Here is a 17,708-nt window from a genome sequence, read left to right as displayed (position 1 = left end):
ATCAGCTTCAGAATCCAAACCACAAACTTCGATCACAATATCTCAAGACTCTTTTTCTTACCTAAAACCGTTATAATGTCAACCTATCAGACAGTCAAGACACAATACGTCGCCATCGATGGCAACCGCGTTGCCTACCGGCGCCTCGGGACGAAAAGCACATTCCCGCTGCTCTACATCAACCACCTTCGCGGCTCTATGGACACGATCGACCCGCTCCTCATGAACTCGATCGCACGGAACAGAGAAGTGATCGTCTACGACAGCTTCGGCATTGGCCACAGCGAGGGTACCGTGCCCCCATCAACCGATACCATGGCCTCGATCGCCGCCAAGCTGCTCTCGGCCCTCGGCATCAGCAAGGCGGACGTGATCGGGTTCTCGATGGGAGGCGGCGTGGCCCAGATGCTGGCATGGGACTATCCTCAACTCGTCAACAAGCTGGTCCTCGCTGGTACTCAACCGGGCGTCGGAGAAGGCGTGGTCCTACCACCGCGAGAGGTGCTGGAAGGCGCTGGCGCAATCAACGACGAGCCGCCCACAAGGGAGGAAATGTTCCACCTCTTCTTCTACCCGTCCGAATCGAGCCTCGCGCTGGGAGACGCCTGGTGGAAACGCATCCACGAGCGCAAGGTGGACGGCGAGGAGCGCAAGGGGCATCTGGTGGGCGCGGGGGCTCAGGCCCAGCTGAACGCCATCTTCTCGTTCACCGTCGACACGAACAACTTTGAGCGCCTGAAGGATATCAAGGCTCCGACTTTAGTTACGAACGGTCACACGGACATCATGTCGCCCACCTCCAACAGCTTCACTCTACAGCAAAACCTGCGCGATGCTCAGCTTATCATCTACCCAGACGCCGGCCATGGACATCTGTTCCAAGTTCCGGAACTGTATGCCAAGCACCTCGAGTTGTTCCTTAGCGACACTAGGTAGTCTTTGAATTACTCTCATGGATTATCGAGTTATATTTTTAGTAACTGTTTTAACGAAAACGATCAATTTTCTTCGGGGATAATGAGGTGGACGGGTCACACAAACTATGCTCCATGGCTGTCTTTTCATGCGATAGGGATTTCCGTACGTCAATGCTACTCCCGAAGCAATCAACGCCAAGAATCTTGACCTCGGAAAGCCGTGTCGTCGTGAGTTCTTCATGAGTAATAGTTTTATAATTTTAATCTTGACTGTGTTGTCACTGACAACACTCGACCTGACAAAGTACTAAATGCCGAAACTTGGCTGTTCTCTCAAGCTGCCTAAGACATACTGTTGAGAATATTGAAGAGAGATTTAGACGACTTCCTCCTTTTTATCCTCCGCGAGCTCGGGAGTAGAATCATCGTCCCTCTTGGAGATCTCATCTTCCTCCTAATCATTGTCAAGCTCGGGAGTCTCTATCTTGAAGATTTACTCTTCCTCCTCCCCATCTGCGAGCTCAGCAGCATTGACGTCCCTCTTGGTGACCTCCTCTTCCTCGTCATCTGCGTACTCAGCAGCATTGACGTCCCTCTTGGTGACCTCCTCTTCCTCCTCATCTGCGTACTCAGCAGTGTTGACGTCCCTCTTGGCGACCTCCTCTTCCTCGTCATCTGCGAACTCAGCAGCATTGACGTCCCTCTTGGCGACCTCCTCTTCCTCGTCATCTGCGTACTCAGCAGTATTGACGTCCCTCTTGGTAACTTCCTCCTCTGCCAACCCAGTAGCATTGACGTTCCTCTTGGTAACCTCCTCTGCTAGCCCCGTAACATTGACGTTCCTCTTGGTAACTTCCTCCTCTGCCAACCCAGTAGCATTGACGTTCCTCTTGGTAACTTCCCCCTCTGCGAGCCCCGTAACATTGACGTTTTCGAGTGGCACGGCCATGGCGACGGCGACCAGGGTGGTGAGTGCGACGGCGAAACGCATGATGGCGGTTGTGAGTGAAGTGGCTTGGGGTGGTGTAAGTGATTATGAGCCTTTGATGTGTTGATATGCAGACGAGCACAGCTCGAGAGAGAAAGTTGATGAGATGTTTAAGTACAGGCAGATGAGGGGTTTGAGCTCGGTAGAGAATAAGTTCGTCACAAGAAAGAGAAAGCCGAGAAGGGACAGACGTGGGTATTTCAATTCCCGCTGCCGGAAGAGGCAGACAATCGTACCCATCCTCGTCTTCCCTCATCAAGATTCGGGTCGCCGACATCTCTAGATAGCGCAGGCTCTATTCCTGACTCGAAACTAGCCTTTCCTCTCGCCTTGGAGAACATCTTCGGACGAAAACATGTTGAGCCCGGGATGCTTCTCGGAGAGAACAGCGGTGGCGCGTTTCAAATATCAGGCGAATCGAATTTAATACTCGCCATGGGCGGGCGGGCGATCGAATGTGACAGGGGCAAAGGCTTAGTTGTAGGTGAGTTCCGAGGCAAACTGTGTTCAAGGCGGACATGACGACGCTCTGGATGGGGGTCCCCCCCCCATTGGGAGAGATGAATTGAATTGGAGGAGGGAAGATCGGGTGAGGCGATACTTGTCGGGAGTCTGAGAGGTGCCGCGCGTAAGAACTTAGAGCCTCATGTCGTTCATGTCAGACAGCAGGGCTCAGACGGCAAAGGGGGTGGTCGGGATACATTCTCACACGATTCAATGAGAGTCGCCTTGAGGCTGATGCTCACTTGTCCCGTTATGCGAGCGTCGGTAACGGTGCATCTCGGCAAACTGCAGTATTGGAACTGACTCTTTCTTCATTACATTCCTAAGTGATTGGATTTTGAAGACTGGCATAGGGCGATGAGGGGTCACATCAACCGAGGGCAAACGACTGATCGATCATGCAGGGATCACGTCGATCGCCAACGGTGGAAACGAGGAAACTTTCCGATGCGTCATAATACCACTACTTATATATGCCGGCGGCTTTTTATCGCGATACCCATTCTGGATCCGTCTTGCGTATGTGCGTGTCGTGTGTGTGTATCCTGATTTACACTTTCCAACCGATACCTGCGGCTGCAAAGCCATCGTTTCTTTAGACTTTGGCGGATATCATGCAGACGCCGAAAGGACCATCCCTCTGCACTTACGTAGGCGCTGCTCACTTCGGCCAACCATATGCGCCCCCGACGGAAATCTTCGCCGTGAGATGCGCCGCAAGGTTGCTTCACTGGTCCCTGCCGAGCCTCAACGGCATTTCCTAGAGTCACATGTCGTAGAGGCCGCTTCATCGCAGACTCGACGCAACAGTCGTCGGCCCTGCAGTGGCAAGATTCAGGCCGAGAGAAAGCTTGAAGTATGTGACCTTCCTTGTTTGCGTCTCACCCGGGCATTCTTACGGATCGCTGAGTTCGGGTTCTGGTGGATTCATCAATGTGAGCAGAGAGCCAATCGGGGAGAATTGGTGAGAATGTAAACGGTTTTGGGTTCATTCTGCCAAGGCTGTTTTGATTCACTTTCCCAACTCCATGACGACGACCTTCTCAACGTTAATTTTGGCGTTCTAGTACATCACGTCGCTTCATTACACGAAACACAACCCATCATGATGATGATCAAACCTCCTTCGACTTGGTTGCCATGCGGTAGTCCATGCCCACTCGTACGCTTCCGAACCAAAGTGCCAGCTTGTCCACGATGAGATTCTTCCTCCCGTACCATGGCCCCTGGTTAGTCACCACCGGCATCCGACCATGCGCGCGTTTGAAGTAGTTGGACGTGGCGTCGACGCACGGTAACCTCGGCGAACTCTTCTTTTCCTCCTCCGACAAGACGGGCGTGGCAGATACGGCACCCGTCTTCCTCATCTCCTTGATGACACGGATGAAGAGCCGCGTCACCGTGTCGGCGCCGGGGGTCCAGGTCTGGGTGACGTAGCCGATGATGGCCGCCGCATTGGGCACGCCGTCAAGCATGCACCCGCGCCAGCTGTACTTGTCGCCAACCTTGACCGGGACGCCGTCAACGGTCACGTCGGTGCCACCGAAGAGCTGCACGTGCAGACCCGTCGCGGTGATTATGATGTCGGCCGGGAGGTGACGCCCGGACTTCGTGAGGATGCCGTCTTTGGTGACGGTCTCGATGTGGTCCGTGACGATTTCCGTGTTTTGCTGATGGAGAGTCTTGAAGACGTCGCCGTCCGGGCACATGTTGAGACGCTGCTCAAAGGGATTGTACTTGGGGTTGAAGTGAATGTCGACGGGGTAGTCCTTGGGAAGTTGGCGCTGGGCGTCGGCCCTGAAGAACTGCTTGGCCAAGGCGGGGAAGTTGAGGACAAACTGAATGAAGACGGTCTCCAGGGCGAGATCCTTCAGCAGGATGAACCAGTTGGCCAAGAACAACGGGAGGATCTTCTTGGCTGCCTTGTCCACTGACGACTCTGCAGCTAGAGCGAACACGTAGGACGGGCTGCGCTGGAGGATCGTGGTGAAGCTGGCGGTCTTGGCGATGTTGGGAAACAGCGTCATGGTGGTGGCGCCCGAGCCGATGATGACGACACGCTTTCCGGCGTAGTCGAGGTCTTCGGGCCACCATTGAGGGTGAATCGTCTTGCCCTCAAAGTTCTCGATGCCAGGAATCTGTGTGTCCAACGCCTTGTCGTACGAGTAGTAGCCTGAGCACACAAAGAGGTACTTGGCCTTGAACTGCTTGATCCCCCGAGGCGTGGCGCAGTCAAGGGTCCATCGTGCCTCGTCGCTGTCCCAGTTCGACGACAGGACCTTGTGTCGCAACCGGACGTGCTCGTCGATGTGGTGCGTCTTGACGGCGTCTTCGATGTAGGCGGCGATGGGCGCGCCCTCGATGATCTTCTTGTCGTGGGGCCACGGGTGCCACGCGAAGCCAAAGTTGGTCATGTTCGAGTCGGAGCGGAACCCGGGATACTTCCAGTACGACCACGTCCCACCGACCATGTCACGCGCCTCCAGCACCGCAAAGGTGCATCCCGGCAGCTCGTTCCGCACGCGGTAGGCGGCGTTGACGCCCGAGATGCCCGCACCGAGGATGAGAATGTCGAGCTCTTCTGCCATTGTTTGTATGATGAAACCGTGTAAGCTGTGAAGGTTGGCGACCTGGCGGTGAACAGGTTTGCGGGGACAGCCGGCATCTTATGTCATGGATGATCACGAGCAGACCTCTTTTCTTATTCTCTTTTCTTTTTTCTTTTTTTTGGCCGAGGGTCTTTGTTTCTAGGGACGTGCCCTTGTCGACCCGCATGCCACTGTAATTGGGTGGAGGACTCGAGTCCCTTGCGTCAAACATGCAGGGGTTCGCATTTCTTAAAAAGCTGCGTCGATTCCTCGGCCAACGCAGCCTCTCCTCCGGCTGCTTCGTCCCTCCAACCGCTGTGCGAATGCGAGTGGCAACCGTCAGTCTAAACAATGCCTCGGCCCAGTTTGACGCTGAGACCGCGCATCTACGCCTCTGCCGGCCCAGACACTTTACCTGTGACCTAGTTTACTGATCATCTACTATGTACTTGTGGCCGGACCGCCATTGAACAACAACCAACTTTGTATACCCACTAGCTGCCTCAGAAGGGCGTTCATACGGAGTACTGGGTTCGCATTCGTTCGTCCCGCAAGTTGGTTGTTTCAAGCGATACATGCCTTTGAACAACACTGCCATGGAGTTAGCCGTGCACGATTGAAAGGAGGATCAATACTCGCATCACCCCTCCCACACGAAGTCGTCGCGGGGGCGTCAGAGATTCCATGAAGATTAAGAGTCGCATGAGAAAAAAGACCGAGGTTGCATATGAACTGGTTACACCGAGTCGTAATTTCGACAGCTCCAGAGTCTCAACCCTCTGTTGAGATGTTGCAAATTTAAACTGATGCAATCATGTTTTAGAGCAGGTTCATAGGTTCGAATTGCTGTTGAATATCTAGCTTTGAATATATGAGAAGACGGTTCAGTGAGTCTAGGTATGCTGTTGGCAATGTTGTTGAACTTTGCATTCTGTCATGTCATTTTCAGAAAACAAGGGTACAATACGGCGTGTCCCTTTGAACTTGGTAATGTACAACCTGCTTCTGTTCGTCAACTACTTTCAGGTTTCTGTCTTCCGTCAGCTCACAAGCCGAATTCCCATACACCGCTTGCTGGAGATGTGGTTTGGTAAGGTCGCCGCTGGACCAGATGGAGGTACTTGTGTCAGTTAGGTTCGAATCCTATCGGCGTCCCATTTTGGGATTGTTGGCGCAACTGTCTCTTTGCCGCCCCCTTGCTCATAGTCAGACTTCAGGCACTTACTTGTTGGTCAAGCCTGTGTACTTTGGCTTCAAGTTCAACGCCACCATGGCTACCTTTTTGACGATGGAATCACCTCTTACGTTATCAAAGCTAGACCGTCATCTGATTGAAGCAGGACGATGTCCAAGCTCAAGCCATCTGAACCTTCTCATTTACCCGAGTGGCTAAGATTAGCCCGACAATGTGACATGGATTGGCCATTTGCGCGGGTCAAGATGATCGAGTCAGCCAAGGACGACCGCAGCGAATACGATCCTTCGGACGATGATAGTGAAAGCGACTACGGTTCCAGTTGCCTCGAAAAGTCGGCCACATATTTGAAAACGGACACGGCCTGAATGATGGATCTGGATCCGTTGCTATGGAGTCCGGGTCTAGGCGCTGAGCGCGAGACTCTGGAGAAGTTGGGCTTCACAAATCTGCACATCATACGAAGTGCATAGCAACAGAATTGGCACCATATATCCGCGGGTCAACATTGAAATAGTCCTCATATCTTGGAAAGGCGAATCTTGGGACATAACTGAGACTTTCTGCGTATCATAAAACACAAGCAGAGGGCGCTGCCATGGACGAAAAAACACTGCCGAGCTCTGGTAGCATCTACGATACGCCGGCAGCTCCGGAAGCTATCACTCTGGGTTGGTAGTATTTCCCGTGTTACGAACCTCGCACGTAGAAAGCACCAAGCCATTAGGCCACGGAGAAGGAGGCTTGATCTATATCTTAGTCCCTCCACACAGGCTATCGACTTACTTCATGTGTCAGATCCTATGACGGCTTTCACAGCGTGGGCTGCATCATTCCAATGGGACTAGTAGTATATTCGACAGAGCGCGCATAATGGATAGAAGTAATTCGTATAGCAGAGGATCAGGCCGACTACTTTCTGAGGATCACGAGACCATGCGATCTACGCTATACTTCAGCAAGTCTGGTTGTTCAAGGTGAGATAGAAATACAGTTCACTGTTCTACCCTTCTTCATTTGAGGCATCTACAAACATTAAACCATAGATAGTCTCGTGTTAGATGGGCCCTATGGAAGCACTGTAGATGCTCACGATCACCAGGCTCTTATTCCAAAAACAAGAATCACTAACTTTGCCGTGGTAATGCTGTTCAATTGTCTATGCTCATACAGGCTCGTTATGTCACTGTTGAACGATTATGAGAAAGATACAAGTCAGTAAACGACCATGGTTATTGGGCTCTGTAAATGGGTGTCTGTTGTTTTCTTTGGAGTTCGTAGCTTGACCGAGGACCAAACCCTAAAGATTCTAAACCCTTCATGGCGTGATACTCCCGGAAACAAGAAGCCCGTTAGCCCTAAATCTGTTGGAACCCCTCCAAGGTCTGCTTCTGTTCATTTGCTCAGGCTTTGTACAGGCTTCCCATTTTCCCACCAAGGCTTTCGGGCGTCCTGCTGGAGCCACGTCTTTGGCGAGATGAGAACCAGCGCGAGGACATCTCGGGCTTCTGGTAATGATGGCTTTCAGTATGTCTTAACGCCGACAACACCGTCCTCACATGGCCGTCTCCTCACACAACAACCCGCCTCATCCGGATCGCGGGGTTCGGTCTTAATCGTATCTGGCGAGCGGGGTATACGTCTTGGTTCTGCGGCGAAGCAATTGACTTCCCTCTGAAACTATGCGGGGTACCATCACCATCGGGGCCAAATCGGGTGCGGACCCGACGGCTGGGCGCCCTCGTAATAGCAACGTAGAGACGCAGGAGTCGTGAAGATTCAGCCAAACGGGCAAGTTTATCCCAGTCGCGTGCTTGGATCAACGTTTGCCTGGCGAGATTCGACATGGCAATGCGGGGAAGCCGTCGAATCAGCTTGGAGTGTTGGCTCTGGTCCGGCGTGTTCGGGGATGGCTCGGGAACCGTTCCGCCAAGTTGCCGGTCAGCGTGTCGGTAGATGGGAGCGCCCCCGGTTCAAGAAACCGACATAAAGCATATACTCCTCACTCTTTATATATACCTATCGAAACCATCAAGGTTCATTTCTTCCTCATCAAGGTTCTCAAACAGTTGCCCATCAGCTCAAAAATCCGATCAATCATTCACCCCGGTACCTACTCTGCATATTCGCCATGGCGCCGTCTCTTCATCCATTGATCGATAATGGTCTGACCAAAGGGAACCCCAACTTCTCCGGGGGCAAGCTCCGCTGCCACTGCAAGAGCAGGCCGGTGGAGGTCACACTCGGAGGCAACGTCGCCCACAACCACGCCTGCGGATGCTCCAAATGCTGGAAGCCCTCCGGCGCCCTCTTCTCTGTCGTCGGCGTTATCTCCAGAGACCAGGTCAAGGTCACGGCCAACGGAGACAAGCTCCGCATCATCGACGACTCGGCAGTCATTCTCCGAAACGCCTGCAGGGAGTGCGGGGTTCACCTGTTCGGCCGTATCGAAAAGCCTCACGCGTTCAAAGGCTTGGACTTTGTCCATGTCGAGCTGTCGGACCAGAAGGGGTGGCAGGAGCCTCAGTTCGCCGCTTTCGTGTCGTCCATTATTGAGCAGGGATTCCACCCCAATGGCATCGACGAAGTTCGCAGCAAGTTCAAGTCCCTTGGCTTGGAGACATACGACGCTTTATCGCCTCCGTTGATGGATCTCATCGCTACGTGGACGGCGCAACAGTCTGGTCGACTTCCAGCCAAGTTGTAGGGGAGCGTGATGAACCAGTGGAGGGGAACTAGTTCTAAGGCTACCGAGAAACTCGAGAGATTAAAAAGTAGTTTAGCGACCAAACTGTAAAACAAAGCCATGTTTAACCTCGTTCGCGCATCAGCTGTTCGTACTCTACGACGAAGTGGTTCTGACCCCATGGTTCATGATCTTACTCGCCAAGACCACCGAAGTAAAGGAACCATGGGTTTCCGTGTTTGTTATCTAGAATAATACATACCGGTTTCTTTCTGACGAACGCAAGACAACAATACAACTGCACTCTCAAGTCACCGGAATGATGAAACACCTCGAACATGATTCTGAAGCTGGAGATTATACTCCAAACGTGGGGGAATTTCGCCAACAAATACAAAAGTGATTTTTTCTGTGTCTTCAGATTCCAGCCAAACACCCATCTAGTCTGAGATTGGTTGGATTATGCTTGAAACAGTGACGTTTTCTTTTCACCTTGTTTAATAATCTCGTGGTTTTGCGTTGAAATTAAAATTAGGTCGGATGACTAGAGTTGAGAGTAGAACATTATTCAAAAGCGCTTAAGTCTCGATAACACAACATTTTGACCTCTTTTACAATCAAGTGATCATTGTGCCGCGGCGTTGTTTTCCTACATCGGAGGAATCCCTGGAGCAAAAGTACATGTCAGTGGGATTTCGAGAAAGCTGGCTAAACTGGAGAGCCTCCAAGTGTTTTTAATTGGAACTCTGGGTGTCTCGCTGTAATATTGCCTCTTGTTTTTTTTTTTAGCAAGGTCGCCAAAGAAGCGCACATTGCTTACCAGGTTGGTAATTCCGGGTCTCAGTACAACCCACATAAATTGCGTTCGACACAGACTGCGGGAAGTGGGCAATCGACCGCAAGACATGCGGAATTCCGGGACCCACGGCTAATGCTTATTTATCCACAGTGTCTACTCTTGTCCGTTAAGAGACACATGGGGAATAAACAAGCATATGCCTCGAGTCTGTTGCGGATGTTCCTCTGTAATACATCAACTATTCAAAAGCGTCAGTCCAGACTGAGGGTGACAGCGACCCCAGAGTTCAGAAACCACCGCCAAACTTAACATCAATCCTTGGAAAGCAATCATGGGCAGCCATTGGCCTGTTTCACCTCGTGACCCATGATTTGCATCTTGGCAACGCAGGTTTCGGAGCTTCGGAGGTCCCAAAAAAAAATTCAGCCAAAGAGACGGCTGCTGCAGCGCCCATGTTGTCGCCACGAGGCGGCTCAGGAGTTGACTACCAGAAAGGTCAAGTCATATCCGAGCAGAAAAGAGAGGAGGACGTGGAGGAAAGCCCAGCTTCATTTGCGACGGATTGCGCACAAATGAATCAGGGTTCGCGACGGCCCCGTCTCGGGAGGGGCTTCGTCACCTAGCCTCCCTCGCTTGCAAGGTTTGCGAACCATTTGCCGGGGTGCTGGAAAGGACAAAATGCCGTGCGCGGTAGGGATCGACACAAGACAATATTCACTATTACAGTTGAAGACGTTAGCACCGGTCCAGCCACGTCTGCCGTAGGCTCCAGAGTGGGAAGCGGCAATGGGTGAGTCTGGGGTCTGGGGTTGAGCTCAAAATGGACGGGCAGTCTATGTTGTGAGAAACCCGTTTGGACTCGAGATAGCGGCTTTGGAAGTCGTCGAGAGCGGAAACTCCTCAAACACCGTTAGTGCTATGTCTAAGACAATGTCTGCAACAGTTGTTCGGTTTGTGAAGTGGTGCGAGGAACTTTGACGTTTTTTGACAACAACTCACTTCCTCGGCTCGAGTCCGTCCCGTTGTTGTGTTGCCGAGACACGCCATTTTCTTGGCTGGGCATGGTGTTATAAAGTGCTTGGCAGACAAGGAATGCGTATGCGAACCCCTGAGCAAAATGCGACGTTCAACTTGAGAACAAGTCCCTAGTGCTGGTAACGATGCCGAGATTCGGAGGCTACTGGCCCTAACATTGTTATCTCAAGAACACTAACAGTGGCCTCCTCATCTTTGGACCTTCGGGACCCGAGTGATGGACAGGTGTGTAATCTACAGAATGCGAAATCAGGATCGTGTCTTTTGGGATAGCATCGGTTTGTTTTAGACTCTGGCAGACAGACGGTCTCCCGATCATGCCGTGACGCCAAGGGTAGTCAAGACTCCCCTTGGCGTGGGGGCCGCAATGATTTCCTGCATTCTTCAGCTCTCGGGAGTTTAAATACCGCGAGTCTCTGCGAATCCCGGAGGATTGCGGGCGGAGCAAGGGTCTACATGGGTTAGACTATCCTTCATCCATGCTCCCGGCTCCTGTTATCTCCGCCGCAGACCTTGAGTTCAACGCCTCTTGTTTGTCCGGCTATGGTGGCGAGATATCTCGAAGGCCAATGACATGCGAAGTTAACAACGGAGGACCGTAGTGCCCGGCAAGAAAATGGAGCTAGATAGGATGTCCCCCTCCTTCTTCCCTTCCAGGCCGTCCTCGGAATACGAAGAATCAGGACCACTTCGTCCACCAAGGGAGATCTGCAGAAAACTTTACCTTGTAATGTGTATCTTCCAAAGCCTGACAAGTTTATTTTCCCGTGTATCATGTTGAGTTTCGTCGTTTGATAAGTAACATTGCCTAGTCTGTTGCTGCAATCCTGGAGAGGAGGGGCCGCCCGTGGCGACATCATGGATCATTCTCGCGATAACACAGTGATCTACATAAAGAAAGGGTCCTCCCGTCCGTTATTGCTACCCTCTATCTGACCGCTCTCTCCTTTCTGGTCCGCTCTGGCGAACTCTCTGATTCTTGGCCCTGCCTGTGACGACCCAGAGCCTTGGGACTGGACATCGAGATCCATCAACTGAGGAGCCCGTCAAAGCTTCGTCCCGGGGGCCGATCATATTTGCCGCCACTGTTGCAAGCTTGCGGACCTTTCCTTCCTGGCCCATTCCTCAGTATGGAGTTCGCTTCACTCGTAACTCGACGGCCCGAGCACCCCGACGTGCTGACGATCCCGACTCCGCCGCACCAGCAGACCGCCGTCTTCATCACATTTTTCTTCCCCGCGCTGTCGATAGCAGTTTTCGCGGCTCGGACATACAGCAGACTAACAACTAGACAATGGGGTCTCGGTATGTTGTTTACGGGGCCGGAAGCCCAAGTACGTGTTACGAAAAGCGAGTGTTAACCATGTACGCAGATGACTGGCTATGTGGAATGGCAGTGGTATGCCAACCCATCAGTACTAGACAAAACGATGATGGTTTATTGATATAAGCATAGCTATGCGCAGTGTTAATGACGCCGCCGTTTTATATATGTGAGTCAATATACTAATCCATCATCTCCCCTTCTGTCTACTTTTCTCTCTCTCTCTCTCTATCTGTCCGACCTTTACTGCCCTCGAAAGCATGCTTTAACACTGACTGTACCACAGACTTGAAACTCATGTACTTCGGATACCGAGCCGTTGATGTTCCTGAAACCTTTGACCCGGCCCCCGCAATGTGGTGGTTCTTCATGGCCCAGATGTTTTACAACCCCGTGTTGGCTTTCGTCAGAGCCTCGATCCTGGTGTTCCTCCTCCGTCTCGGGGGGCAAAAGCCCGGTGTTCGGTGGGCGATCCACGGCTTAAACACCGTCAACGCCGCCATGGCCATTGCCATCTTCCTGGTGGCCCTCCTCCAATGCTTGCCGATCGAGGCCAACTGGGACCCAGTCGTCAAGGCGTCGGCACGATGCGTCGATAACTCTTTCCACGTCTCAATCTCTTGCCTCAACGTCCTGATGGATGTTCTCGTTCTTTTACTCCCGTTCTGGATCTTCCTGGGTCTCAAGATGCCTGTTGGTGCAAAGGTTGCCGTCATTTGCGTCTTCCTGGTCGGCGTAGTGTAAGTCGATTTCCTTTCATTGCCCCAGTCAGAGCACTTGAAACTAACAAGATACCTATCTGCCTTCAGTGTCACCGTTGTCGCGATCATTCGCCTGGTAGCCATCTACAGACTCTTCTACGTCCCTCCCGACCCGAACAAAGACCCCTTCCACGACATCGGTGTCGTCTATAACACCGTCGAAGTCAACCTCGCCATCATCTCTTCCTCAGCCCCTGCCCTTCGTCCGATGTTCCGAAAGTGGTGGCCGAAGCTTTTCGGTGCCATCAGCTCCGGAAAGACAGGCAGCAGCGGACTCAAGTACTATGGCAACTCCTCCCGGCCTCGCACGACGCTCCGCGAGGCCGACAACATTACGCTCAAGGACATGCGGATGACGCGGTCGCAGCATCACACCGAGATCCGGAGCAGTTCCCCATCCGGGTCGGAGGAGGAGATCATGACGTACAACGGCATCATCCGAACAACCAACGTCAACTTGACCTACGAGTCGAATACCAGCGTTGGGGACGACGCTCGATCCTCGACCGATTTCAAGACCGGAGAGAAGCCCCAGACCAAAGGGCAGGTGATCTGAAAGGGCTGTGCTATTTTAGAGCTCGAAGGGGGCAGCTACGGAGTTTGGAAGGCAGCGTTGGATTTCCATGTTGGAGCTATAACGAGATATCTCTCGACCAACACCCGAAGCCTTTTGTGTAATGTCTTTTCGTTGAGTAACCATGATACGCAGAATAAGTTTTTATCAAGAAACACTTTGACTATCTTCTTGTCTCCCGTTGGTCACCGTGGCGCCGCCGTTGTAGACGTAGATGGTGCATTAGGTTTGACTGTCAGTAAGAAAAGGAACGTGATGAAGAACATTCTTTAAGGATTACAAAAGTTCTTGGAGAGCTCAGGCAGTCAGGAAAGATATAGTCTCGTGAATCGATATCTCTTGATTGACAAATCACTTGCGAGTATTCTGTGGCAGGCTGCCTGTTCATGGTCTTCATTTCAACAGGTGGTTAAAGTTTTGTAGAAGTACGCTTTGGAAGAAAAAGCACGTCGTTTACATCAAAGTTGGATTTTGATCCCTTTGCTCAGTTACTGTGTTACTCATCAAGATACACCATGTGGGTAAGACACTGTTTCTTGCTCCGAGACACAGCCCGCCTATAATCGAGGCTAACTTGAGCAGAATATATTGAACTGTTGGTCCTTCCAGACGCGGTCTTAAGGGCAGACAAATTCAAACTGTGTCTATATGCCGTGGCAAAGTGAATCGAAAGTAGGCCCTGTTGCTGGCAGCAGGTTGGACAACGGCAAACGTGAGATTGGTTGAGCGAGATCAAAGCGTAGGCTTATATGTAATTGAAGCATGGATGAATCCCATGTGAGAATCTGAGACCGGTCGATGGTTTAAGAAGCGCAAGAATGATAAGAAGACGAAAAAGGGCGAAACCCTTCGTTTCGCGTCTGAAAGGCAACGCGTCTTATAGACGGCGGGTGAAAACTTTGTCCCAGCTGTCACTGCGTTCATTATGTAAAGGCTAGTGAAACTTTCTATAATACTATTTCTGCAAGGTAGTAACGACGAGTATTGAGATGCATCGCTATATAGCCCATTGCATAAGCGTACCATATATCATCATAGGGGTGGCTATCCTTCAGAATAGCTAACGTCCGAGTGTAAGCGATTGCAGTTTCCGAAATAGTAGACTCTAGCACTTGTAAAGGACTACAGCCTGAACAAAGTGCTTTCTTGTGTATATAGTTTCTAACCTCTCCGGCCTTCTCTTCTTTGTAAAAGCTGCATTTCCTAGGTAAGCTTCTCCTCCGAGTAAAAAAAAACATGATAGCGAGGGCACATACGATAAAATGTCGTTCGTTAAGTTGATGAACTTTCCCATCTCTGGCGCCGCAGGCATGAAGCGGGAGATGTCAGGACACACTTCTTTATAGAAGCAAAAGTAGGTGTAAACCTCGGGCAGACCCTCCTTGTCCCGGAAGTAGTACGGCCAGCTGAGAGCCTCTCTCGTCAAGGCGATGGTCTGGTACTCTCGGCGGAGTTCGATGGCGTTGGAGTTCACAAAGGCCAACGCGGAGAGCACAATCAGGTTGGCAACAACGGGATCGTAATAGTCGGTCGTCGACCTCAAGACACTGGCGAAGCACTGCAGGATGACGCAGGGCTGCGTATCCCCGCGGAAGAAGCGCGACTGGAAGTTGTCGAGGTCCGAGCCCAGCTCGGCGTTGAGGTCGTCAATGATGAAGCCGAGCCAGGTAAAGAGGCCAATGTGAACCTGGATATCGAAGGGGTGTAGGGGGTACATCTCCTGCACAAGAGTTGTCAGTCTGAACAGCTCATGCTTGTCAATCTCTCTCATGGAACCGTCGGGTTTGCATACTGCGGCTACGGCGAGACCGGCTTCGAACCTCATGTTCGAGCCATCTTCCGGTTCGACATGCACGCCGGCCTGACGACCTCTCTCGAGGAGGGCCTCTCGGAGGGCGTCTTGGTCCGCCTTTGGGGGCTGGGTGTAGTTGATGCACTTGAGAAAGTCGGGAATCAGACATGAGAGATGGTGCCGGAGGCCCTCAACGGTGGGCGTCACTGCTGGCGATTCAGACATGTCATCGAAATCCACATTGATAGCGCATTGTGGTTCGCACCTTAGTGAAGGAGTTGAGCGGACAATGCCGTCTTTAATCCGAGTGCATTTTTCCCACATAACCCATTACCAGGCCAGGTAATCACGAAATTGTGCGAAGTGGATATGAGCCGGGATGCGATCCCTGACTAGCCACACAGTGTTAAAACAGAAAAGGCAGCATCTATATCCGAACGCCGCAATCAAGTAGAGTTTGTACGCCGTGCTTGATAGTAAGGCGGTGAATGGGATAAATTGAGGGATTAGCACAAAGAATTGGCCACCGGTGGTAATCTCAAGCTATAATTGGTTGAAGTTTGCATGAAGGGCTGTCGTGTTCGGTTTCACGCTGGGTAGTTGAATCAGCATTCGCAACTACGGAGGTTGCAGATGATTAACTATTTCGGCAGCGAGTGGAAAGGTTTACGGGGTGAGTAAATGGGACAGGTAGCGTCGGTAATCTACTACCATAATCAAGTAGAGTTTACAGGTTGTAGTTGGTCAGTCAGGCGGTGAGCGGGACGCGTCACGGGATGAGTAAACCAAAAAGATTGAACAGATATCTACTGAACAAATTGTTGGTAGTAACAAGAAATAGATTACCATGTTACCCCATTCGGCGATAAGTGTATCAGATTTTGAGAGATACATCTTAGAGTTTGGATAGGTATACTCCGTGGTATGCTAGTGGGTACATGTAGACTTGGGTACATAGTTGAGGCGGGTTGTGAACTTCAAACAGAGGAATACGAAGCATGGATGAGAGAATCTTGAGTCAGAGGAAGAAGCCTCAACGAGAACTCATCAGTTGGATCAGAGTTTCCATTCTGAGCGACAGATAAAAATACCAGATGGTGACAAACGTTAACCACAGAATTCGGTCGCATAAATTCTTCTTTAACGCCTCAGTCCTTGTATCCAGCCAGATCTCGGCCAACCCTCTCACGACAACACTTATCTCTTACACACTCTCACCTTCTCTCTCTCTCTCCCTCTCAGACTTCCAGAATAACAACACCATCGACAAGCGCCCCAAGATGTCGACCACGACTATTACCGCCGTCCAAGAGACGGACCGTAGCAGATTCAACTTCCAGCATCGATGGTTCGAAAGGACCCTCAAGCACTGGGAGGAGCGCACCAGCCCTTTCCGCGGCAAAAAGCTGAGCGTCATGGAAGTCGGCTCTTTCGAGGGCGGCTCCGCGACGTGGATTCTGGACAACCTGATGGACCACCCAGAGTCGACGTTCACCGCCATCGACACCTTCGGCGGGAGCATGGAGTTCGAGAATGACACGTACAAGGAGTTCGAGGCGTACGATATCCCCTCGCTGGAGAAGCGCTTCCGGTCCAACGTCGCAAAGTGCCGGCACGTCGACAAGCTGACCGTCATCAAGCGGTCGAGCCTCGACGCGCTCGCCACCCTGAAGCACCAAGGCGCTCGTTTCGATTTCATTTACATTGACGGATCCCACGTCGCCTTTGACGTCTTGCACGACGCCGTTCTCGCCTGGGGCATGCTCGAGGTTGGGGGCACCATCGTCTTTGACGACTACACCTTGAACAGGTACAACGAGGAGAGCTACAACCCGGCGGTCGCGGTCGACGCGCTGATCCGATGTGCGGCTCCCCAGGCGCAAGCCTCCCAGGCGGGATCTCAGATGTGGGTCAAGAAGGTGCCTCAGCAATTCCCGCCCACCCTCAACCCCGAGAGGGAAGTGATCGTCGAAGACGACTGAACTGAGCTGGGGGGAAGGGTAGGGAAACAGTGTGGAGAGTGGGAAAAGAAGGGGTTGGTTCGGTAGCACGCCTGTGGCAGTTTGTGGTGGATACGTACGTCTCTGGACAGGTAACCTTCGCCTGCGTGCTCATAGTAGAGCCAAGTCGAAATATTTACAAGAGTTCACACCCCAAATACCTCAGGAGAGTCCCTTTGGCTTCTCTCAGGCGTTCTCTTTTGCCCTTTTTTTTATTCAGAAAAAAAAAGTCTTTTAAAACAAGTTGTTCGCTGCCCACGTACAATGCCATAACAAGCCATCAAGTCTTGGGGACGTCGCCCCGAAGTACACAAGCAGCGCGGATACTTGACTATCTACTGATTATATCTGACCTATGCCAGTTACCCAATCAGCTTCAGCCGAATCCTGAACCTAAACAAAGCTTGAGCAGTTTTTCCCTCAACTCATTAAAGTTTGTCAGGTTGCTTAGGCGAGATGCAAATCGAAGTTGTGCCTAGCTGAAAGGTATAATCCTCAACAGCAGTCCTGGCTTTCAGTACAGAGATGTCTCCAATGTGTGATGC

The 17,708-nt window shown here is 51.7% G+C and overlaps 7 protein-coding genes across 7 annotated transcripts; 4 read left to right on the top strand and 3 right to left on the bottom strand.

Moving 5' to 3' along the window:
* Positions 1–75: 75 nt before the first annotated feature.
* CH63R_05410 (Alpha beta fold family) lies at positions 76–936 on the top strand (the record flags this gene model as incomplete). The annotated part of the gene is made up of 1 exon (XM_018300385.1): positions 76–936. One exon carries the CDS (start codon positions 76–78, stop codon positions 934–936), a length of 861 nt encoding a protein of 286 aa, XP_018158235.1.
* Positions 937–1,410: 474 nt separating this feature from the next.
* On the bottom strand, positions 1,411–1,908 carry CH63R_05409 (uncharacterized protein; the record flags this gene model as incomplete). The annotated part of the gene is made up of 1 exon (XM_018300384.1): positions 1,411–1,908. The coding sequence occupies one exon, from the start codon at positions 1,906–1,908 to the stop codon at positions 1,411–1,413; it is 498 nt and encodes a 165-aa protein (XP_018158234.1).
* A 1,616-nt stretch (positions 1,909–3,524) lies between these two features.
* On the bottom strand, positions 3,525–4,997 carry CH63R_05408 (Monooxygenase; the record flags this gene model as incomplete). Its single annotated transcript, XM_018300383.1, has 1 exon — positions 3,525–4,997. The coding sequence occupies one exon, from the start codon at positions 4,995–4,997 to the stop codon at positions 3,525–3,527; it is 1,473 nt and encodes a 490-aa protein (XP_018158233.1).
* Positions 4,998–8,323: 3,326 nt separating this feature from the next.
* On the top strand, positions 8,324–8,899 carry CH63R_05407 (glutathione-dependent formaldehyde-activating enzyme; the record flags this gene model as incomplete). Its single annotated transcript, XM_018300382.1, has 1 exon — positions 8,324–8,899. The coding sequence occupies one exon, from the start codon at positions 8,324–8,326 to the stop codon at positions 8,897–8,899; it is 576 nt and encodes a 191-aa protein (XP_018158232.1).
* Positions 8,900–11,842: 2,943 nt separating this feature from the next.
* CH63R_05406 (CFEM domain-containing protein) lies at positions 11,843–13,353 on the top strand (the record flags this gene model as incomplete). The annotated part of the gene is made up of 4 exons (XM_018300381.1): positions 11,843–12,046; positions 12,169–12,205; positions 12,323–12,776; positions 12,828–13,353. 4 exons carry the CDS (start codon positions 11,843–11,845, stop codon positions 13,351–13,353), a joined length of 1,221 nt encoding a protein of 406 aa, XP_018158231.1.
* Positions 13,354–14,248: 895 nt separating this feature from the next.
* On the bottom strand, positions 14,249–15,388 carry CH63R_05405 (Squalene synthase; the record flags this gene model as incomplete). The annotated part of the gene is made up of 3 exons (XM_018300380.1): positions 14,249–14,285; positions 14,395–14,565; positions 14,628–15,388. 3 exons carry the CDS (start codon positions 15,386–15,388, stop codon positions 14,249–14,251), a joined length of 969 nt encoding a protein of 322 aa, XP_018158230.1.
* A 1,055-nt stretch (positions 15,389–16,443) lies between these two features.
* CH63R_05404 (SAM-dependent methyltransferase) lies at positions 16,444–17,145 on the top strand (the record flags this gene model as incomplete). The annotated part of the gene is made up of 1 exon (XM_018300379.1): positions 16,444–17,145. One exon carries the CDS (start codon positions 16,444–16,446, stop codon positions 17,143–17,145), a length of 702 nt encoding a protein of 233 aa, XP_018158229.1.
* Between the last annotated feature and the right edge of the window lie 563 nt (positions 17,146–17,708).

This window comes from Colletotrichum higginsianum, chromosome 4 (genome assembly GCF_001672515.1).
Source record: "Colletotrichum higginsianum IMI 349063 chromosome 4, whole genome shotgun sequence".
In the NCBI taxonomy this organism is placed as follows: Eukaryota; Fungi; Ascomycota; class Sordariomycetes; order Glomerellales; family Glomerellaceae; genus Colletotrichum; species Colletotrichum higginsianum.
The sequence above is the reverse complement of the archived record's forward strand: the minus strand, read 5'-3'. Positions and strand labels throughout refer to the sequence as shown.